The following is a 24,345-nucleotide window of genomic DNA, read 5'->3' on the forward strand; positions in this document are numbered from 1 at the left end:
CTGCCAGGATCTGGAAAGAAAAGAAGTTGGTAAGCAAAGCCTTTGCTAGATGCTGGTACCAGAGCAAGCAGGAGGAGGGAGCTTCAGGAAATTCTCCAGCCTCCTCAGGGGCTTTGCAGATGAACCAGAGCCAGGAGCCCCTGGGAGGCAGCTGTCAGTGGCATTCCCCTCCACCCCCCTTCCTGCCTTCACAGCTGCACCGCAGTGGAGGTGGGGGAGTGGAAAAATGAAGAGGCTAGAGGTGCACTCAAAAGAGCACCTTCCCAAACCCTGCCCTAGAGAGAAAACTTGAGGGAGGCTGATGTGGGAATTCATGAATACTTTTTCTTCCAGTAAGTCCCAAAGTAAAGAAACAAAAAGAAAGAAGCCCCGCACTCCAACTCAGAGTTTTTCCTTTCACATACATCATAAGTCTCCTCTCTTGATACCTGCTGGAAGCTTTCTGCCTGGATGAAAGACAAGGCAGACAGTACATGTGTCTAAGATGCAGACCCAAGAGGAGAATTTTGGCCCTAAACAAGGCTTTAGTTCTTGCCTGTTGCAAATGAGCGTTCTAGTGTTCACCATGTGATTTATTTTGGGAACATGGATCATATGAAGTGCCTTAAATATGCAAATATATATATGGTGTTAGGTCCCAAAACTTTTTAATAGTTATTTGCTTTTACATATTGCTCCTATAAAGTACAACACCGAGGAGCACCTTAGCCCCAGCCACGAGGCAATGTCTGAAAAGAACAAAACGCATTAAAATCCCCTTGGCTCAGGAGCTGGGGGTTTCAGTGGTCAAAAGCAGCTCTGCAATGTGAAATGCTAGGCAAAATTATCTGAAATCCTAGGCATGGGGGATGGACTGGGCAAAAAAACAAAACAAAAGAGCAGGCAGACATGTTAACCCCCAGCGAACAGTTGCCAAGTAAAGCAACTCTCAATTATAGCTCCGACGACAGCGAGACAGCTAAACTCAAGTAGTGAAATCAAGGCCTTGCTGAAGTCAGTGGGACTTTTATAGCTGACTTCAGTGAGGTCAGGATTTCATCCAGAGGAACCAAGCAAAAAACAAAAAAGTCACTGTTTGGGTTGCCCAAGCCACCGCAGCCAGCCAAGTATGAACATGAGGTGTCCACAGGAGAAATGGGTCAAGAAAAGCATCGTGGGGAAAGGGATTGTCTGTTATCACACCACCTGATCCAGATAGAAATAACTCTCATCGGTAACATGAGCTTGGGGGGGGGGGAACCCCCATCTCTGTAGTCTTGAAAATGTAGCTTAAATATCCTTGAAGTATTTTGTTTGTGTAAGTTTAAAATATGTGGAATGGAACTGAAACTGAAACATCCAATTCATGTTTATAACCATATTTTTGGCAGTAAGTAATCAAGGCTGGGGCCAGAGGAAGAATGCTTCCTTGGATCATAATTATTGATGATATATTAATGAAATACATTTTTTAAAGTAAGGGGAAATAATAGCCTATTTCTTGTACTTACTGTTCACAATAATTTGCTGTAGGATATACTTGAGACCCAGTGGATTTCAGCTTGCAGATTTCAGGATGAAAGATTCACCAGTTTTTTTGCACTTGAAAGTTTTAACAATTCTACGGGGCACAGCTTGTACTGTGAGTTCTGTCTTTTTGGTATAAAACTTACATTACCTGAATGTATCCTTACAAAATACACTGCTAAAAGCATGTGGATTGTATATTTTTAATATATTCCCCCAGAGGAATATAAGACTTATTTTCTAATAATGCATCCTTGCTGCTGAACTGCTATGTGGTCTGCCAGCAGACAGTCTGGCAGCAAAATGGTCTCACCCACAGCAGCTTGTTTTTAAATTAAATTTTTTTGGAAATATTTGCTACTTAGTGCTATCTCCTTCATCAGGCAGACAGAGCTTTAGTGGCAATTTGCCTCAGTTTTCACCTCCAGGGAGTTTTAAAACATTGAAAGTGAGATTTTTTTGGAGGGGGTCTTTTTGAATCAGTTTTTCACCTGCTGAAAATCAGCACAGCTTCACTGATTCATATAGGTTCCAGTAATCTGGATAAGCAGAAATTCAGACCTTTATGTACGGACGTACCCTACTGCATTGTTGGAGAGCAGACCTCCTCGGCACGTCACCAGGAGCTGTGCCTGTGTAATGGAAGTCCCTAGATCTCTTTTCCCATTTCAGTGCTGTTTTTTTTAATATCACCAGTGAAAAGCTAATGAATCTCTCTCCTTCCCAAAACAGAATCATCCTCTTGAGTAGCTTCTTAGCTTTTTAATACATAAATTAAGCATCACTCACTCCAATGGGGAAATTATGAGTCTTCCACAAGAAATGCTCAAGAGCACAGCTGTCCCACTAAGTACTAACACAAGGGTCATGTAATTTTGATCTAAAAAACATTTACCTCAGGAACAAAATAGCACGGATGTGATTTCTTACCATATGAAGGGATTCCATAGGGTTGGCCGGGCTGGGGGTAAGCAGCGTAAGCTGTAGCTTGTTGCATCCCCGTTGTAAATTGTGTCTGTCCATACGCAGCCATCGTTTGTGAAGAGGGTGTAGGAAGAATATGTGGGTATGGTCTGCTATTGATTACAAATGACAGAAAATAGGACAGACACTGCATTAGACAGACATGCGTGTACTTATTTTTAGCCTTATTATAATCCTGCTACTTCATTAAACACACAATTATAGGCTGTGCTAGACAACAGAAACTGAAGACAAAGACAAAGAAATCAATAATAAAAGAATAAGTAAAATAAGGACTTTCCAAATATTTTTCAAATACATTCTTAGCATTTAAAAAAAATAATATTTTTTTTCCCTAGAACCTGCTGCGGTTTAAATTATGACTTAACAGATGGACCCAATTATTATTTTAAATGAGGTTAAAATCTGCCTACTTCAGTTATTATTATTACTACTACTACTACTACTATTATTTTTAAAAGATATCATACTTGGAAGGGTAAATCTGTGGTGGGGAGAACTGGTGTGTTTGTCTTGGGCTGAAACCACTGCTTCCAATTGCTGCACCAAGGAGAAAAGAAAGCACACAGAAGTGTAAATACACACACCGAAGATAAATATTATTTTTCCTAATAGAATTTCAGAGTATTAACAAGATTTTAATTAAATTCAAATATCGCTGATACCTTAGATAGAAAATAATATTTTAGCAGGAACTATACAAGAATGCTTAACATTAAAAACTTGATTACAAATCTCAAATACTAAATTGCGCCTTTGTACAACTCCTGAGCAATAGTTTATTCTTTGCTCGCACACAGACAACATTTTCAATGCAAACAACCTATTTCCTAATGGAAACATTTCCCTTCATATTTTCAAAGGATTATTGATATCTCAAGTGCAACATTTTATTAACTTTTAGAATTTTTAAGACCTACATTTTATGAAGGAGCTTTATGCGTGCCTCGATTGAAAACATATGGCCAGCTTCAGAGCACGTGCCTCTTTTTTTAAAAGAAAATTATTCCATAATACAGACGATGTATTACCTTATTACATTTCCTTCTCTTTCCCCCCATCTTCTTTCTAAAATGCTTTCAGACCTTCAAAACAGTCAGTATCACATAAAGATGTCCAATGTGCAAATGTTCTCAGTGGAACACTTAAGCCTAGGAGGCTAAATAGTGAGCTTCTGCCCCAGCAGCCCAGCCACTGCTGACACAGAGCTTTACACCAACCCACCCCAATTTTTTTCGGTATATTTGGGTGCTGCCGAGAGCGTGGCAGATGTGCTGGCATGTTCTGTTCTGGGTGTTACTTTTGGGAGCCCTTCCCTCTCTGTTTACTGTTTGGGTGCCATTTCTTTTCTAGGTCCCAAGGTGGGTTTCGAAGCCTTTGCCAGGAATGGGTCAGCAGCAGGTTATGAGACTACTGTAAAATCAGACAGCCAGAGAAACAACAGGCCCTATTGCTAAGTACTTGGAAATAAACAAGGCACGGATAATTACCCTTCACCAGCTACCCCTTTCCTGGCCAACTACAAGGAAAATCCATCATCTTTACCCTTCAGGAGCACTCACAAAGCATAGAGGAAAGCAGGGAATCTCCTTCCATGCCTTCCACACCTGACAGTTTTTCTTTTCTGTGGCCTGTAAGGCTGCAGATACACCAAATGTTACGGTACGATCTTTAGTCCGATCACCACAGATGTACGTAGCTACTATTAAACACACCACCTTTTCTTCTTTCAGAGATTTAAAATACTCTAGAAACCTTTTTTTTGGCTTTCAAGTTTGGTATGTTCATACTCAACAGCATACACAGAAAATAGAGGCTGTGACAAGACTGGAAAAGGGTTGGCTACTTGCAGCCTGACTGGTTGCAAAATGTCCAATTATGCTAATCTGGAAATATAATCCCATGACGTAATATTAGATTTTTTTAAATTTAATTTGCACCGTAAAAATGATGTGCTAGAAATATCACAGTTAATCCATAGGTATGCAAAACTGTGCAAACATCTTAGGCTTTTCTCACAGTGTTTATCTCCTGTATGTTATTACAGAAGATGAGATGTATGTGGCTTCCAGGAAGAAAAAAGCCTGACAAAAGAACAAATACCTTGATAATAATAAATTACAATAAATGAGGAAGACCTACCCCTCAAGTACACTAATCACAGAGGCAGGTATGTTTACTCACAGAAAACAAAAGAGTAATTACTCTGGGCCAGAATACTCCCTAGTGCGACTCCCACAGAAGACACCAATGGACATTAATAAGCCTGATGCTGTAATGCTCCTTACTCAGGGAAAACTCCTATTGACTTACACTGTCTGAGTAAAATGAACAGAAATAGGCATAAACTGCAAAGTGCACAAGGTATTTTAACAGTTGTGCACAAGTTTAGACCACATGGGATAAGAAAATAGTAAATGAAAAAATGCTGAGCTTAAAACCTTTGTTTATTCCTTACCTGATCCTGAGAAATTGTCTAAAGACCCGTCTGCTGTAGTAGTAGTAGCAATCTCACTGCTGCTCATTGGTTCTGTTTTAACTATAGAAATATAAATAAAATATATTCTATATGCACCTAATATTCTTGCACACGCATGCACACACACTCACTACAGCCACAAATTCAGTAAAACAAAGATCTGCCATGAATGTTTTAAATCATGGCTATCAATAGTTTGCATTTTATGTATTTGTGTATACAAACAATGCAAAGTACTGGCAGCTATGATTTACACATACATATAAAATGATCAAGAGGGTTATTTCTGTCCCCAAGGAATAAGAGACACTGCAACAAACCAGAAGTCCCCATGCAACTCTCTGCACCTGTCCTGATTCCTCTTAATCCTGCAGACCCAACAATACGGGTCCACATTTAGATCATGTCACACAAGACATTTACAGGCTTGAGAGACAGCAATTTCAATAAGACAAAAAAGGAAATAATTTCTAAATGAGTTTTCCTGAGGGCTGTTCAATTTTTTTTTCCATCCAAATAACTTTTCAGAGGAAAAATGAGAATTTGTGATGAAATAAAACACTTTCCTCATGGTGGATTTCTTCTCTCAAAATGAAAACCAACTTTAAACTTGGCAACCCTGCATAACAAAGGCGACACGGTCCTCACCGGATACTTCAGAGAATGCTTTTACATTTTATTCCCTCTGCGCCCGCAACCCAACATGGCTTTCAGAGAGTAAAAAAGATTGAGAGTGAGATATTGTATCCTGGCTTATGCTGCTTTGTAATTAGTGATTAATTAATGCTTTTAATAAAGCCTCAGGTAAATAAACAAACTCCCCTTTCTGTTACTCCAGCTCAATCTCAGTAACAAGAGTATTCTGATCCATGGAGCAAGGATGGGGATAACCTGGCAATGGACACTAACAGGCACAATACCTGCTGCCAGGGAGTTATCAGATCAGCACGACAATCTCTCAAATCCATTTTTACATACCTAGCTTTTGGAGTTACAGCACACCAAAAGCAACTGAGGATGATGTTTTAGAAAACGATGGCGCTGATCTTATTATCAACATCCCACCACTTTTGCTCCTGTTGACACACAGAGTCACCGCTTGCCACGCACCAGCACTGGTGCATACCTGACCAGCAAGGCAGTTCATTAACACTGCAGAACGTCAATCTGAGAAAACCAAGGTAAACTGCACCCCATTTGACGTGTAACACCGTAGTGGCATCTTGACATAGGTGTGCATGTTTGCATGCATGTTTGCTATACATACGTGTTCAGTAATTGCAACTGTTGCTAGCAGAAACCCTTTTGGTGCCACATTTGGAAAGGGGGAGGAAGAGGCGCTTTCCCCCTTTGACAAAGGACCTTTCCTTTCCTTGCCAATCCAAATTCTTACTTCCACATGCCTAAATATTTCCTTCACCCCACCTCATCCATGGGATTTATATGCAATCTCTCAAGATTTTACTAATCACCCACTGCTTTCTTTTGATTCTCACACAGGATGTTTTGTCTGCACACGCTAACTTGGGAGATCAATACTAGCCCCACACAAAACTCTGCTATGTCTGTATTAAAAAGCAGTGCAGCTCAGTAATAATGGCTCCATGGAGTGAAATGGTTGGTGCAGAGGGTCCAGTATCCAGTTTAGGCATTTTTGATGGGTTATTCATGCTAGGTTTAGCCTTGTCCCATGGAGTGAGCACTCAGCAGCAGCTGCAAAACACTAGCTGCACTTCTGCAGAGCACCTTTTTTGAAAGAAGTGAAAAGTCCAAGAGACCCCACAAGGTGAACTAACATGTGGTAAAAAAGGGTGGCCAAGAGGTTCAATTCAAGACTGCACTCATGACCTGAACTACAACTCTAATACAAATGTATTTCTTAAAAACACAGCATATAACATATTGAATATCCATTTCATAACTAAATGCTGAAAATCTAACACAGAGATGCAACGAAGTATTTGTTGCAAAGTGTCTATCCCAAGTAATTTTCCAGAAACTACCTGATTTTTACAGCAAGTTCTACACAGTTTGTTAATCTAGATACCAAGAACTATGGCTACATTTTACAGTTGGACTAATACTTCACTCCTAGAATACTCCACCTTTCCCAAAAATTTGCAAGTGTTCTGAACCTGATTTCTGTAACGCAATTATACTTTTTGAAATAACAATGAAATGCTTTTCTCTACAGCTGACAGCTGTGAGGGAGGAAAAAAGAGGAATATAAGACAGATCAACCTAACTTGGGATAAAGGGTGGAAGATTTCAGTATATGCTTTCTCCAAAATCCTCTCCTCTACTGGAGAAACAATTCTTCTGTATTCCTTATGAAATAAAATACCATTGTTTGGATCACTGCAAACTAGCAGTCCAAGGAATATGCTGAGCTACCTCACACTATATAGAGACCTATAGCATCATTTGTTCTAGATAAAGATTTTTAAGGAAAATTTCTTTCTAAGTGGATGTTAAATGCCTCTCTTGCCATCGGTTTAAATGCCTGCTTCTCATGTCTTTGCACCTCTCTTGATCTCAGATCCTTGCTCAAGATGCTGTTTGGGAAAAACCTCATCAAAATGGAATTTCTGTTTCTATGACTCATGACCAATACCTCCAACAATGTTTATAACTGAATGCTGTTTACTAGACATACTACTTTTGAAGATACAGGATAACATATATGAAATACAAAGCAGTGCCTTCTTCATGGAAATGAATTCTAGTTGCTGACTGAGGTGCTCACAAATTTTTCATAACAACTGTTCCTTATGTCTCCTTTCTCAGCTGTTTTATTTCCTAAATATAAAAAAGCAGGGTAAGAAAGGCTGTTCACATTATTCCTGATCCATATACCCATTAGTAGGGTGATAATAAATAAGCCCTATCATGCCATCTTTAGGAACAACCATGACCTTAGTGCACCTTTGCGCCACAAATAGTTGGGAATTTAATACAGATGAATAGGAACTGAAAATCCCTCTGTTCCACAAGCATTTTAATCAAAATACCAGAAAATGACTGTGTATTTCCTTCTATTTAAGCCTAAACATATTTCAAGAGGATTAAAGCTTGCTATACAAAGAAATACAGAGAAGAACAGCCATGATTTTACCCGTTGGAAATATTTACCATGTGTATTCTCACTGCAAAGGAAGGTCTCTTATTTGCCCAAGGGAAAAACTGACCTGCAATGAAGCATATTTTACCCCAGAATCATGAGGAAAGATAGCTGTGAAGGGATTTCCTAAGGTTACAAGTCCGCCAGTGTGTCACTGTAGCACATCAGTACCCGATGTCTATCATGAGAGACTTACGGAGCTGTCCAAGGAAGCAAGGCTTTGGACAGGCACAGATCTGGCCCTTCCCTGTGCTCCTTAAGAACGGTCTGGATTTCAGCTCCCCACATTTTCCATGACAATTAACATTTCTGCAGCATGTCCTAAGCTTTCAAAGGATGACACTGGGCAACGAGTGGGAATATTGCCACATCTACACAGAACACGTTGCAAGCTTGCCAGTAACTGCCAACAGCACGCTCAGTTGGACAGAGACTGCAGAAAGTGAAACAGGAGAGTTCCCATTTCTGCTGCTCCTTTATCAAAACAGACCTTTACAGGGGTGCAGAATTATCAGACTTGCATTATAGAGATAGACTCTGATTTAGAAATGTGCAGTGAAGTTTTAGTGCTGTCAAAATCACTCCTGTAATAAAAGAGATTACCAATAAAAAGTACAAGAAGAAATCTAACATATTCCTAATATGCTGCAAAAATTCAACACTTATTTAGAATTACTGATAGAGATTTGGTTTATGTACCAAGGAGCTTAAGAAGCTATGTCAACAGAGAGACATTTTTCCTTCTTATTTTCCTTTTCTAGTCATTTATGAGATTCTAAAGACAAGATTTAAAAAGAAACTGTGTAAGAAAACACAGCAGAATAATAGAAAAATATGAGTAGCAGATAATAACACATGCGCTAGCTCTGAGAAAAAAAGTACAAAAATTCTGAGATAGCATAATTGCTGATCTAATGTTATATTGACTGTCAAGATATTTTTTCTCAAGACACTCAGAGATTGCAAGCGCAATGTGCCCTGTTTTGTCAGCCATGTTGCAAAAATTACTTACATGGCAGTTTCTAAACTCCACCAAGATAGAGAACTTCAGAACTTGAACCCAAAGTTTCATGTGGTTCATTGACCAAGTAACAACCTTCTGAGTTCACAGCTTGCCATGCACTCACTGGTGTATATAGCAATAAAGAGGGCTATGAGAAATGAGATGCTGGCTGTTTTAAATATGGATATAGAGACCTAATATTTGGCTATTGCTAACACAAAAGTCATATGAATACATCATAAAGATTGCACCTTCAAGCATGCAAAAAGTAAGGCTTTTTAAATATCTTTTAAAAATTATTTTTATTATCTAAAATACATATAAGGCTTGCTCTACTGAACTGGTCTTTGTTAACAGCTATGCCACATACATTAAATCAGAACAGAAATATTGTAAACATGGCTGACTTACTAAATCACTTTTAATTTTGCAGTTTTCAGGCTGAATTAATACTGTGTTACATGCTTTGTAGTATAGGAATAAGTGGACAAAGTGAAATCATTCCTGACAGCTCTCAGTGTTCATGAGGCACAAACAGTCTCAACATAAGTAAGTAAGGCTCTTAGTTTCTTTATAGACATACATATAAATACAATCTCTAGCCCTATTTTTGTCTCAAGGGGACATCTTCAAACAATGTTAGCAGCTAAACACCAGGTAGATATATTGATAAAATATTTTATGTATCCATTACTATTCATACTGATTTGCTTGATACCATTGTCTTTCTCTGCCCACTAGAAGCCCAAAGCTTACCTGAAAGCTCAGAGATAATTGTCACTAAGAATGGGACAGAAATTGTACCTTGAATCTCTAGGCTGACGACATTTTCCATTATTTTATTCAAACTCTCCTCTGTACTAAAGAATATTGCAATTATAAACAGGTTACAGGTTACTTATAAACAAGTTACTCAATTATACTAATTCCTATCCAGATCATTATTCTCTTTTTATCACAGATTATCAAATCATCAGCTCCTGACCATGAAGACCAATAAACTTGCTCCTGCTTCTCAAAGCAGAGGACTCTTCCCGAATCTCATTGTTTGGAAATTACCAGAAGGTATTTACTACAAGGTATTTTCCAGCCTAAATTTATGTTCATTTTTCAAAGAAAGTCCCTGCTTAAAGCAGCACATTCTAGTTCAAGCCCAGACTGTTGCCTGCTCTCCCTTCCTCTGATGTGAGGAGGCTTCAAAACTCCTGCAGTATTTGGGCTGCAGTTTTCACTGCATGCATGGTTCCCCCATGACCCTTATCTTCCTCTTACATTATGCATTAAAACTGAAAGAGCTTTAATGTCATTGTACCTGCTCATCTAGCAGTAAAAATCTTAAATTTACAAAGAAATGGTGTCACCGCTACAGTGCAAAATCAGAAAGAAAATTTGAAACCATCTGGGTAGAGATGAGTTTTGTCAGCATTTGTAGCTGCTAATCAATAATTAACCTGGATATTAATCTGACAAGTCAGTCATGGGTTAAAATAGTCTCATTCATTGCAGTAAGGAGATGAGAATATCTGAGACAGACTGATGTTCTTACCCCTTCACATTCAACTGCCAATTTATACCAAATGATTGTATCTCTCCTATCCAAACGGAGGCAGCATATACCCAGAAACAATCCTTTTAGAGGTGTTATGGCCTGCATCCCCTTTTTTTTTTTTTTTTTTTTAATCACTTAAATACTCAAATGGGAATCCGACCAGGCAGCTCCCCTACATGTGTAACATTTTGCACAGCATCCATGTAAAACATCCATACTCTTTAACCAAAGCCAGACAGAAAGACCGCACAACGTCACAGCCCCAGCCATTAATGGCAAAGGAGGCTGCCTTCAGCTGCCTTCTGGGAACGCAGAGGGCTTCAAGTGCACAGAGAGCATCATGGAAGAATCAAGCCCACACTGCCATTTAGGTGTACAAGACAACAGACATGAGGACAGAAGCAGAATGACAAAGTGAGTGGGAACTTTCATAAGTGGGAAATAATATCTTCTAGTTTTGGCCAGGGTCTGAACTCCAGGACTGTCAGACTTAAACCCAAATTCACCTGGACAAAGAGGAATAGCACCAGCTTGCATTCCCCTCCACCAGCAGCAGCAGCAAACTCCTCATCAAACCAGGTGGCACAGGTACTTCACTGACTGACCAGGGTCAGATGACACGGCTAATTCTGAAGTGTAACCAAGTTACACTTTTTTATCTATCTGTGATAACCAAAACCCCTCAGAAGATTACAAGGTGAAAATGCTAGTGCTAACTCATCAAGTCACAAGTCTATGAAGCTGCTAAGGCTTTTCAAATATCACCCTATTGTCTATTAAGGTGTGATCTTAGACTAAGATGTTCTACTCCTGTTCCCTGGAGCTTCTGCTGGTGCACAGTGACATCTGGGGCTGGATTTCCTTCTCATTTGTATTACTGGCCAGGCATATGATATTTCTATCTTACACTGTGCAACCATGCACATGTGCAGACTGTGCATAACAGGCTGGTCCCACTGAAGAAATGCCACCCCTAGCAGTTGTGCTACAGTTACAGTTTTTGGTGAAGTAGTGAATATCTTCACAGGTTCTTGACATCCTGCAGCCTGTGCAAAGCCATTGTGACAGTGAGGCTCTGGGAACCTCAGACACGCTCAGAGGGTGCTCCCACACCACCACACTCCATCCACAGTCTGAAATGGTATGTGCTGCAAACACATTTATGAGAAACTTTCAAAAATAGATTGTATTAAAATAATAGTGCTTTCAAGATATTCCATTCTTTTTTTTTTTTTTTTTTTAAGTCATTTGTCATTTGGAGTATTTTCTTTCCCTCAAATGTCTGTGGGAACCAGTATTGTTATTAACTTTTCACTTAAAGTTCCTTCTTTCAGGAAAATGTTATGGGGGAAAATAAAATGGTGACGCTTTTACAAACAGATGCACATACATACAGAAAAGACAATAAATACATAAATATTTATTAGCCAGTCTCCTCCTCAAGACCTTGCAACAGGAGTTGCTGGACTGAGCCAACAGAGGAGTAGACAAGTTACTCCACTGGCCAAAAACTACAAAAGAGGAATAATAGAGCATTATGCTACATGTGCTCAGAACAGACGGAAGGACTCTTGGGGAAGCAGGAAAATAAAAGCACAGGTAAGACAAAGAGTCTGGAAGGAAGCCAATGTAATACAGCAAGAGTAAAAATGTAAAGAGCAGGGAAGAAAACATAGTCCAAGTCAGCCCCTTGCCTTCACATAAACAGGCAGTGATGTGTATTGGATTTTTATCCTCCAGAGTGGCAGCAGGTTGAAGATTATTACTAGCCCCTACAGACCCCCAGGTTGCTTTTGCCAGCCTGGGGCTTGGGACCACTGCTGTCTTTGCCTCTGGCCACACAGCTGTCCTCTTGTGCTTTTCTGGGACTGAGTAAAGTAGTATCAGTAGTTCTTTATATTAACACCCTACTGAAATGTAAATATTAGATTTACCTTTAATGTGCTATTATTTCAGGATGTCTACATATGGAAGTATCTCTGCATCAGTTACAAGTTTCATACCATCAAGTCCTTCATCACAAACACAAGTCTAGAAATTTCAGCATACATAATTGGCAGAAACTCCAGAAATGAGCAATTAAAAGGTACCAGAACCCAAGTATCTCCCCAAGGAGGATCATTTTGTCAGACTGCCATCACCTACCACTACATTGCACCCCAAAATACACAAAATTCTAAATAATTTATACAAAATTAAAAATCATTCACTGCCAGAGTACAGGCTCGACTGCAATGCTGAAAGATTATTTTGAGTGCTACAAAGTATTGTTAGAATTACAATGAATGCTCAGCATATCATTTACTTACATAAATCTACATCTTGTGCCCTAACAACGGCCAGCTCACAGCCTCTCTATGGATTTCAACATCTTACTCCATTACTTCAGAAAATACTAAAACCAACTTTTTCTCCACTCTTATAATATTGCAATTCAACAGCAAACATACTACACAGTGCTGTCTTTTGAAATCCTGAAGATGGATTTATTTTCACCAGACTTAAAACAACCTTCCTAATGGCCACCCATCAGATAGTCATGTAGTGGGGAGCTCTGACTGCCTTTGTGTGGGATCTGATTCTCATGTTGCAGCAGGTACTTAAAGAGCAAAACCCTGTTTTTTTTCCCAAAAGAATTTTGATGTCCAACTCCCTTTGAAGCCTCCCTTCCTATGTATCTTTGAAAATCTGATCTTCAATTTGTTACCCATTTTCTCTTCCCATTTGATATGAAAATGCCTTCTCCTCTTCCTTCTAAACACTCAAAAACAAGGGCAGAAGCAGCTCCATACTCCTCAGGTGAATGAAGTGTAGTTGCTTGGGAAACCACAGCTCCTTCTCCCAATCTTCATCTATTCTTTTCCATTTCTGTTGCATAAAACATCACTATGATGGGCCACAGGCTTCTGTTTCTCACTCCATGTCATCTGTCAGAACTGATTTACATTTTTTAGATAAAAGTAAAGATCACTGTAGGCAAAAACTGGATGCAGTTGTCCACTATGGAAAACAGCTTTGATACTCCTTTCAAATTTATTGATTACTCACAGCCTTTCCCCTCTAAAGTATATCTACCAAAGTGGGCACTGTTGTTGAAATAGCCACCAGCTGTCTGATAAAACCTAACGAATGGCAATTTTATTAGCTTCTGTTGTTACTGTTTCTTTAACTCCTTCAGTATCAACCCACAGCAATTCGCTGACAAAGGAAGATTAGAGATAAGGCACAACTATGAACATTTTGAACACTACTTCCATTCTATTTTTTTTTTTAAACAGATTTTCTTAGGCAAGTCATAGGCCAAATTTTTACTGGTGTCCATTGTCTGCTGTTCCCTACAACAGAGTATATTCTGTGGAAAAACACTTCAAGAGATCATGGAAAACTCAAATAGTGCAGTATTTATATCAACAACATCTTGGCATGCCAGGACTGAGTTTTCTGAGTGTCTTTAGCCAGACATTTTAGTGTTACTCCTCTGTATTTGATCCTGGGAAATTTCTGACTGACCAGGGTCTATAATTTCCTTGTTACTTCCCCATCACTGGTTTGAAGACCATGCTTCCTGGACCAGAGAAGAGGAAGGAAAAAAAACGAACACCAGGAAAGTAATTACTTCTTATTAGCTGTGGGTTGTTGGGGTTTTTTTTTTATCAAGATGTTAAGGAAATGCTACTTTTCCTCTCACCACACATACATCCAGAGCTATGAAGACTGTCTCATGATCTGCTACAAACGTAAAAGGACAATGTTTGTTCTACAGAAATCACTATGGTCTAAAAGTATCCCATAGAAGAATTGCTATCTGAGACAAGAAGTAGTAAATCTGACTTGTTTAAAAATGTTTAGGTAGAAGGAAATAAATAAGTCACCCCAAACCTCCTGAATTTCTTTAGCTGCAGTCCCTGGCTGGCACTACCTGGTCAATTTTGCACTACAATAATTTTGCTCTACCAAAGTGAAATGAAGCACACAAAGAGTTATTATATCAAAGCTGCACACAGAGATTAAACTCAGACTCAATCAGACAACTAAATCTCCCTTCAGTGCTTTGAAAACTTACCACTAAGTGTGAAGCTAAAAATATTAGCTAATAACAGTGAGCTATCTTCCAACCACATCCTCTTGTAGAACAACATCAATAAGAGACAAGTCTGAAAATGTGCCTTAGAGGAATTAATGAACATATCTGTTTGAAACAGGGCCATTTCACTTTGGGACAGGGTATTTTTATTTTTTTTTCCCCTCCTCCTCATCTAGTGAACATATCCTGCACTTCGGGGTATGGAAACTTGCCTAAATCACACCCATAGTCAAATCAAATTTAACATATCTTTACAAGATATTTATGACATGCAAATACCTGGAGGCCCTGTTTCTTGTTCACAAGAAGGTCCCTTACACCAGAGAAGGAGGGCTCTTTCATGTTAGTGAGAATAAGTGCACAGTAGATTAGACACTGTTTTCACATATTATATTTAACATGTGAAGGTTCAGCAACCCACATCTCCATTCTACGTGCAACAAGCGAGCAAACCACCCGGCAGCATTTTAAGAAAGGTGTTTGGCAAGTCCTTACGACTGCATCCTTACAATCTGCCACTTGTGTCTCAGCAGGATTCTGCTTCAAGAATCTCAGAAAAAATAATTTTACTTCATCCTTCATTAAAAAAAAAAACAACAAAAAAAACCTTGCTACATTCACTCCATTTTTTTCTTAAGCCTGTTTAGCAGCTCAAGAAACCCCAACCAAACATCTCCTCAAGATAAAACAGTTTAACAGCAAAAATTCCACCTTCAGGTTCTTAGGCATCTGCTTCGCTCACAAATTTTGTCTCTTGGCACACATCTAATTCAGAAATAAATGGTTTGATTACATTTCTTTCAAAAACCTTTCCTTATTTGTCACTTAAGAGCAATCAGAGACAGGAATTTTCAATTTAGAAAGTTTAGACCAGAATCGCCAAGCACAAGCTATTTCTTGGGACGCTTTCTGGACAACATCTGAAAACACATGCTGAGCGCCCATGCCTGCTGCGCCCACCGCAGCCACCCAAACCTGCGGGGGTCTGTGTGCTAGGGCTTAGCAACCAGTCTGCAGTGCTGAGGAGGGTCATGTCACCTGAGGGAAAATTGCAAACAAAAGAAAACCATTTGGCTTTGTCTCAGAAGGTAAACATGTATTGCAAGTTATAGCTTTCTGTGTAGAATTCACCCCAAATTAATAAGCCTAAACTTTAAACTTATGGTATCAGATAAATAAGTTACGTACTTTCTTCAATAAACTATGATACCTACCTAGAAGTTGGGATTTTATTTCAAAAATTATTTGCTAGCTGAGGTCCGTGCATAAATAGGTACAATATATAGCTAATTTTCAGACAAAGTAATATTAAGCACTCCATTTTTCAGTGTATGCCTGCACACAACAACTACTTAGAACAAAAAGTCAAGCCAGATGGTGAGTGTCTTTCAGTGTTTCAAGGAACACTCCCTATTTTTGTGCTACTAAAGAACCTTCAAGTTACATGGAAGGTACAAGAGCTGGTGAAGTTTACAGCAAAGGCTTTTTTGTGAGCTAGCAGGATTTTAATTTGAAAGGGTTGAGCACTTTTATCCTGTACCACAACTGATATATATCTGACAATATGATAAAAAAAATATAATAATACACTTGGGTATTTAAAAGGAAGAAGACTCATCTGTGGACATGAAACATTTTTCTGCTTAAACTACATTAAGACATTCAGGACTTTATTCCTTTAAAAATGACCTTTTTTTTTTTTTTTTTTTTTTTTTTTCTTAAAAATTGATTGCATCAATACATTTTCAGCAATAGCAAAAAGTAAATTATACACAACTCTGGCACAAATGCCTGTTAATCTGATAACCCAAAAACCCTCCCCACTACAGAGGACTCCAATTAGAATGAATAACAGAGATGTTTGGGGAATTGAGGGGGGACGACATCTGTTTGATTGACATGTGCCTTTCCTGAAAGAATGCAATGTATGCTCATAATCCTAAACAGCCTGACAGCACTAATATGACCCAGTTCTTCAGAAAAAAAAAAAAGGCATATCTTTGCTACAAGAGTTGTTTAACTATACATTTATACTGAATAGTAATACTGAAGCTGCATGACTCTCTTTTCTAGTAATGCGTTAAAATCTCTGTTCACATAGCTAGCCAAATGTCATGGACTATCTTTCCTACTATTGCCACAGAACTGTTACAGGAAAGGGCAATTTTTGTTGCTTATTATATAAACCCTTCTGTGTTTCATTATATGTATTATTATATGTATTATATATGTATTATATTACCGGCAAAGCTGTTAGGTTGTTCTGCTGTTAGTATTCTACTGAGAACAAACATAACTTATCAACTGTCCGACTGCTTCTTGAAAAATAGGTATCAGTTTACCCCATTGAATTACTACACCTGTTTGAATTTTGGCCACTCCATCAGAGCAGCAAGCTAGCCTGAGGAAATTTCAACACTCAGTTTTATTAGCCTACTTGACAAAACTTTCATAGCCTTAGGTAACTGCAAAAAGTGAGAACATAAAGAAATACCAAAATAGTGAAAAAGACTGAAAGATTGCATTTTGTAGTACAACAATTGTAAACCTCCTTTTTTTCTCATCGCTAAACTACCCTTTCAGGTTTGGTAGTTTGGTTGTTTGTTTTTGTTTTTTAAAAGTTCTGCACATACTCCCTGCTCAGTCCATTCAAACTCCATGAAAGGAACATAAACCTGGAATGAAAGCTATTGCTGAAACTCGATAATAGTAACTACTGATAAACATTGAACATTGGCTCTACACACCATATTACATAAACATGGAACACCTAAAACAGTAAAACTTTCTCTATACTGACTGCACAACACCAATGTAACAAGGAGAATAAACAAACTATGAAACACTAAAAAAATGGTGGCTCACCTTCTGTGCCATTGGGTGTCATGGAATTATTATTTATATGGGAGTTATCGAGTTTTGGACCACTGGGGGATTCACTACTACCACTTAGTCGGCTATGTGGACTGGCTAGATCCTGCATTTCCATAGACCTGAAAACAAGATGCAACTAGTTTTAGTGACATATTCAACATGGATTACAGAGGAATTACCTCTGAGACGCAGCCTGCTATTAATCAACATCCTGAAAACACAGTAAAAAATAAATAGCTTCTCCCAACTTGATCTTATCCAGAGTTAAACTCACTTTGTAGTCCCACACACGACTGACCAGCTACTGTAATTATTTTTGCAGCTTCTAAGAGAATAAAAGTTAGATACGAAGTACTATGCTTTAAGCATTCATGTCGCCTTGTATTTTTAAGATACATACAGACTCACCAATATAGGAAGACATATATTCTCTTAACATCAAATTAACACTCTGCTTTTTCAAGATTTACCACTCAGTGGCAATATAATGGCCTCCAAACCAAATAAAACACTTGAAGCAATTGTGGAACCCTATCATCTACTGACAGGGAATGAGATATTCCTGATGTATGTGTTTACTCTGGCAAACTACTTAATTGTTCCTCTGTTTCCGTTGAAACAAATGCAGCATTAAAACATTATTATGTCTGCTCACTTGTTTGCTTTGTGGATTACATAAAGCGTGCCCAATTGAAAAGGGATATGACCAACATACAGTGAATCCATATAGGCGTTAGTATGCCTTAGCAGTCTGCTGTATCTCAGCAGCTGTCGCTTAATCAAAATAAGAAGAGAGCAATTCCGATTCAAAGCAAAAATTAAACGTTTATACAGCACACAGGCAGCTGAGTATTTCTGATTTGGGTTTTTAATAGTCTTATCTAAAAAGGCCAACAGTCATCACCACTGTGACATATCCCTTGGTTGATGTTGGGGAAGCTTATGATTGAAATGCCCCATCCTTCCGTTTCTTTATACCTAAAACTTTTGATAATGTTATTTGACATACTCAGTCTAAGTAATTGCTCCCAGTAGAAATTTCATAGATTACTGTGCCTCCGAGGCATTTGAACCAGTAATTTTCAGTTTAAAATAAATGCTTAGGCTTTTTTAAAGACTATTAAAATTATATAAAAAATTCCTCCCACAGTAATGGTATAAATACCTTTAAGCCTAAGTGTCATTTCAGCTGTTTTCACATTTTAACAGAGATTTAATCACAAGTTCTAAACACAAATCCTTCATTTTACATTTCATTACCTAAACCAATCTACACATAAAAAGGATGATATCGCAAGGAGTTTGAAAACTCAGTATCTAATATAGTCAAACAATTTGGTGAAAAAATGTACGTGCCCATCATTTATAGACTTGGCTGCATGCATGTAAAAGCGACGCTCCAGCACTTATCTGCTTTAATGCAGAAAACAAGAATAAATATTTATTTATCACCTGAAGTTAAAAAACAACAGAATAAAAGACTTGCAGAAAAATAGCGATTTTCAATCAAACCCTTACCTGCAGCTTGAGGAAACAGCAACATCTGAACTGGTTTGGGACTTCTGCACCTGTAAACCAGGGAAACAAACAGAAGCCTCTATTACTCCGCTTTACTACAAGGCCTTAATTTAAAGAAAGGGTATCACCACGGATGACAATTCTGTCCTTCAAACCCAAAAGGAGAGGAGGAGGGTGCAGTGCCCGTGAAAGGCATATTGTCTTTAAATTGAAGGCTCAACTGTTGTTTCCCCGGCAGGTCTCTCTCCCTCCTCCCCGCGCCGGGGGACGGCGGCCAAGTGACGGGATAGTGATTCATCAGGGGCCCGTGACAGCTGCAGAGGGGCTCACTCCTCCCATGGCACGGCACGGCACGGCACGGCTGCCGTGACCCCCACGAAGGTAACCCCGCTGCACCGCCCCACCAAAGGCAGCGGGAGCTGCTCCAGCCCCAAGCCCCCAGCATCCTCCACCCCTCTCGCCTCTTGTTGTCACCGGCCGAGCTATCTCCTCCTCCCATCCCCTTAATTCTTGACAGCTTCTTGCCCTCATCACGCTGGCTTTCCTCTTCCTCTACTCTTCACCATCCTTCCTCCACGCCTGGGCAATGGGGAATCCGCAAGTCAGCTCACCCCAAAGGCAAGGGGCGAAGCACGGCAGAGAGGCTGACACTATTTTGGGGGGGAGGGGGGCCAACAAGGGGCATGTCTACCTATGGTAAAGATCTTCAATATATGACCAACAGTGTTACACAACCATCTCCAAAACAAGCCCATCTCCAACCGGAGCAAATTAAAATAAAACCCCCATACATTATTGCACAAAGTCTTACTCGTAAAAATTCCGGTCACTAATGAGAATTCTGATAAAATGACTTAAAAGAACACTTCTGGCTAAATAAATAGGAGGAAACTGTAGCATTTAGCTCTGAGGTCACTCATCAAGGAAAGGAATCGGGTTGCGCTAGGAAGCCAAGCAATAATTTTCCAGTTTGATAAAACAACTCTTTTTATAACTCAGGTGAGTAATAGATTTTCATACCCTATTAGAAAAAACACCATTGCTTTGCTAACAGACTCTCCTCCGTAGCCAGTAATGATTGTCAGCAGGTGATAAAATTCAGGTGAAGATACACTGCTAGACACTGTTAGCTTTAAAAGCACACAAAAGCTTCTCCGGGCAAGGTATATGTCCTCTTAATGCCTGCACTGAGAATCCTTCATGTGCGTTTCCATTCAACCTGAACTGACATCTCTTAAATGATCACAGAGCAAAGACAAGAGAGATGAGGCATTTTAAGTGCCATAAAAATCATCCAAGCAAATCCTACTCATGTGTCTGTAGGGGTTTTTTTTTGTTATTTTTAATCACAGACAGAATTACTACTAGCAAGAGTAAACAACTGCTAAGGGCAGCCAGGCAATGCAGAACATTACAAATGATGTCAAGAAGCATGCAATAATGCATGCTGAAAAACATCAATCTTTTTATAACCATGTACTTAAAGTACCTCATAACGCGCTTTTCAATACATTGTCACATGCCATATCAAACTAGATGGGCAGATACATTCAAAACTGTGCATTTTGTTTTAAAGATTTTTTTTGTATCAGTTCTTTACCCCAGAAACTGCAGCAGAGTGCCTTAGGATATGTTTCTGCTGTTACTTCTAAACACCTGGAAAAAATTATAGGTGAGAACTAAGTTTGCTTGCAGAGCTATCTTCACTCCCTCTTGCACAGGATTCTTTAAAACATGTATTTTATAATAGAAAAAACTTCCATTTTCAAATAGATGCTTTAATTAACTGATATTTTCCAAAGTGCCCTACAGTATTATTCATACTTCACTAAACTCTAAAATACATTTAATCCTCACTATTTATTTTACCCAAATTAAAAAAAAAACAACACAAGAACTCTTCTGTACACTTAAAAATATATCTATATACACACACACACACATGCACGTGTGTGTACAGTGAAAGAGTTTTCATTTCTGGATTCATGGGAGAGGGTAAAAAAAAATAATACAGCTCATTCAAAGTGAATTAAATATATACCTTATATGTCCTCCAACACTCTATGATTTGTGAAAGTTCATATCCACAATCTTCATTTTCATTAGACATACTTTAGATATATTCCTTTGTGTCTCAAGGATTATTTAAACCATGTGTTGCACGTTACCATATTTAAAAATGACTCTTTAATCAAAATAACTTTAAAACAACTAATCCTCACTTAGGCTGGTCAGCTGAATCCACAGAGTGGTCCAGGAAAAATAAATCTACTCTCAAGAATGCGAATGCAGACAACAATTAGACACAGATGTGAGTGAAATTAGTTACAGTTTACAAAATGCTACACTTCACATGCTTTCAGTTTTTTATGTGTAGTACAAAATTACAACGTAGTAAGGAACCGCACTTATGACGACCAGTTCATAGAATAAAAACATTTCTGGGTGGCGTGTGCTTGCTCTCATACATTCTCCCATTTTGCCAACAGATTTCTGGATAATTGAAGTTCTGCAACATAACTCACATATCAAACAAAAAGTGAAAAAAAAAAAAAAAAATTGCAACAGCCTTACCCAGCCAGCCAAAGGGGCACATTAAAAAAAAAAAAAAAATCAGAGGGAGAAAAAAGGAGCTGTCACTCACTCTTCATACTCTGCGCTCTGCTTAAACGAAAAATGCCTTATATGCTAAATGACATACACACTCTCCATAATACCTCAAAAATATTACTGTGTGTAATTTGATTGTTGTAAGTAAGGTTTACATCTTTCTCCTTAATATGGACTGTAGATCTGGGCACTACATAGTACATGGTGAGAAAAGAAGGACAACAATAGCAAAGCTACTTAAAATTCATCCATTTAAGAATCTTAAATCAGTAACATCAAATTCTGATTAGTTAATGAGGTCTTTTAAGTTTGCCTTTTTTCTAATTAAATTTATAATTCTTCACAGATGTAGGTTTTGTTGATGTTCAATTTGTCTCTCTCATTTTGTTAAACCTCACATAGTACTCCACCAATCCATTGAATAGCCACATTAAATCTGTTAATACCATGCTCTTCAACCCCAGAAATTATTTCCAGAAGGCAAACTTGCTTTGAGAGATCATCAAACAAGACTTAAGGTACACATTTTATCACATTTTCCCTACCACAGAGCTCAGGATGCGGAGGAAAATTCATGACTTTTGCACTGTTTATTATACTTTGCTAAATTACAAATCAAAAGCATCTGACAGAAGATCATGTATGAAGCCAAAAAGTTAATAATGTTCTGTGAAAAGTAAACTGTAAATGGGAAGGGATTCTAAATTTCAGCAGCACAGAGCAAATAAAATGTAGGTACTTGTCTAAATTACAGGTTTTCCACAGTATTTTTGCTTGCTAGGAGCATTTTTTTTTTTATGGCTATAATTTAAAACATTGTTCCAGCCGAAAATAAATTTTCTAAGGGAAAATAAGAAGTTATCCCAGAAAACTATAGCCAGCACATGCACCTTTTCTTAAAACACAGTTCTACTTTAAAGATGCAAATTTCAAAGACAACAGCAGTTTTCAAATCAGAGTGTTCCTCCTTAGGAAAAAAAGAGAAAAAATCTGTCACTTTTAACAAGGGGTGGAGGCAGGGAGAGATGAGGACTTTTCCCCCAACAGCACTCTTTGCCTCCTTAAAAGCACTACGCTATCAGTAACTACAGACCTAATGGCTTCAACAGTCAAAACGTTACAAAACTAAAATGTAAATTGGCTACAAATAGGCACCTTGCTGGCAACACATGAAACTTGGTAATACTTTCACTCTTCCAATAATCATATTGCACTGCTGGGCTCTAAGTGAAGAGGTAGGGCTTCTTCACTAGATACATCAAAGACAAATTGCACTTATTAAATCAGAAGCAGGTAATTACAGCTATTTCATTTTTAATTACTAGTTTAAATTCTTCTAAGAGTGCTATCCTGCGTGCTCACTTCATAAGCTTATGAATGAAACGTTTTGAAACCCTGACACTTTCTTCCCTTTAAGAAAAAAGTACTACAATGTGACAATGCTCCTATTATGACCAGCCATTTAAGAATGTCTTTCTGCTTTTCCAAGATTTTTTTGGCTCCCAAGAAATATTTCATACTTATTGCAATTCAAACAGAATGATTACTCATTCTTTTTTTTCTCTTCTCTCCAAAGGCAAAGCGTGACTCAAGCCGTCTGTCACTGCACAGAACTGCTGAGAGGGGATGGCTGCTCATTTCCAGACCCTACCAGGCCTAGGGAAAACTCCGACAGCAGTGAGGTGCTGGGATAAATACTGCACGTCACGCGTTTGTGAGCAACATGTAAAACGCTGTGTGCATACGTGTTTATATACCTAAAAGTATATAATGTGTATACACACATATATATATTTACGGATACATATCCATGTTATTAATTTATTTTACACACCAAACCAGCAGTCTGTTCTGGCAGATGCTTTGCGAACCGTCACAGTATGGGATGGCAAAGAAAAGATTCTTTATACATGGTATCTGACATTAAAAACTTCCAATGATACACTACGCAATATTTCCACTTCTTATCCAATATTCCCCTCTGTGATCATTTTTGAATTTAAACAAACTACATGAAATATACTACTCTCCTTTTCTTTCCTGAAAGCTTTTATCTCTTCTGCTTGCCTCGTTTTTTAATGTTTATTTACCAAAGGAACCCCACCAAAACCCAACCACTTTCTAAAAACCACCTTTAAATGCACTAACACCTTTATTTCTCCAGAATAAACCTTTCACTGCAAAGGGCAGTCGCTCCTGCTGTCGGTGTTTGTCAGAAACACCGAGAGAAATACCTCTTTGGGAATGTTTGTGAGTCTCGGTTGCTCAAAAGCAAGATGTAAATTTAATGAGTCTTCGGAAGGTCTTTAACTTCCTCGTTCTAAGATCATCGTTCTAAATAAGCCACCTAAAATGTCAATAAACGTCAAATGTTTCAGTTGTGTAGATGTTTATTCTGTCATCTTGAAAAGTTCTCCTGTGGGGACCTGTGTGTTTTCCTTGGTGTTCGGAAAATTTAAACACATTAAGCAAAAGGATTTCCTGCTTCAGAAAGCGCTGTCAAAATCTCTGTCAGGCATTCTTCCTCCCAATTTTTTTATCGTTTTTTCTCACGCTCTCATGTCTCTTTCAGAAAGGTCTACGGGTGTCCCACACTGCGTGCTTATATCCCCCCCCC

At 38.5% G+C, this 24,345-nt stretch overlaps 1 protein-coding gene across 10 annotated transcripts in view; it reads right to left on the reverse strand.

The window, feature by feature from the left end:
* EYA1 (EYA transcriptional coactivator and phosphatase 1) overlaps positions 1-24,345 on the reverse strand; it is a 152,246-nt gene that overhangs the window by 66,165 nt on the left and 61,736 nt on the right. For 4 of the 10 annotated variants that reach the window (XM_026842894.1, XM_026842892.1, XM_026842900.1 and 1 more), the window contains exons 2-7: positions 19,119-19,168; positions 17,592-17,719; positions 15,702-15,764; positions 4,949-5,029; positions 2,961-3,030; positions 2,437-2,582 (exon numbers count right to left, since the gene is read on the reverse strand). In XM_026842894.1, the coding sequence (XP_026698695.1) occupies positions 2,437-2,582; positions 2,961-3,030; positions 4,949-5,029; positions 15,702-15,764; positions 17,592-17,719; positions 19,119-19,168 (538 nt within the window). The remainder of the gene's footprint in view (positions 1-2,436; positions 2,583-2,960; positions 3,031-4,948; positions 5,030-15,701; positions 15,765-17,591; positions 17,720-19,118; positions 19,169-24,345) is intronic. The other 6 variants (XM_026842898.1, XM_026842896.1, XM_026842893.1 and 3 more) reach the window with 5 other exon arrangements.

This window comes from Athene cunicularia, assembly GCF_003259725.1.
Source record: "Athene cunicularia isolate RWA chromosome 2 unlocalized genomic scaffold, athCun1 chr2_part1, whole genome shotgun sequence".
Classification (NCBI taxonomy): domain Eukaryota; kingdom Metazoa; phylum Chordata; class Aves; order Strigiformes; family Strigidae; genus Athene; species Athene cunicularia.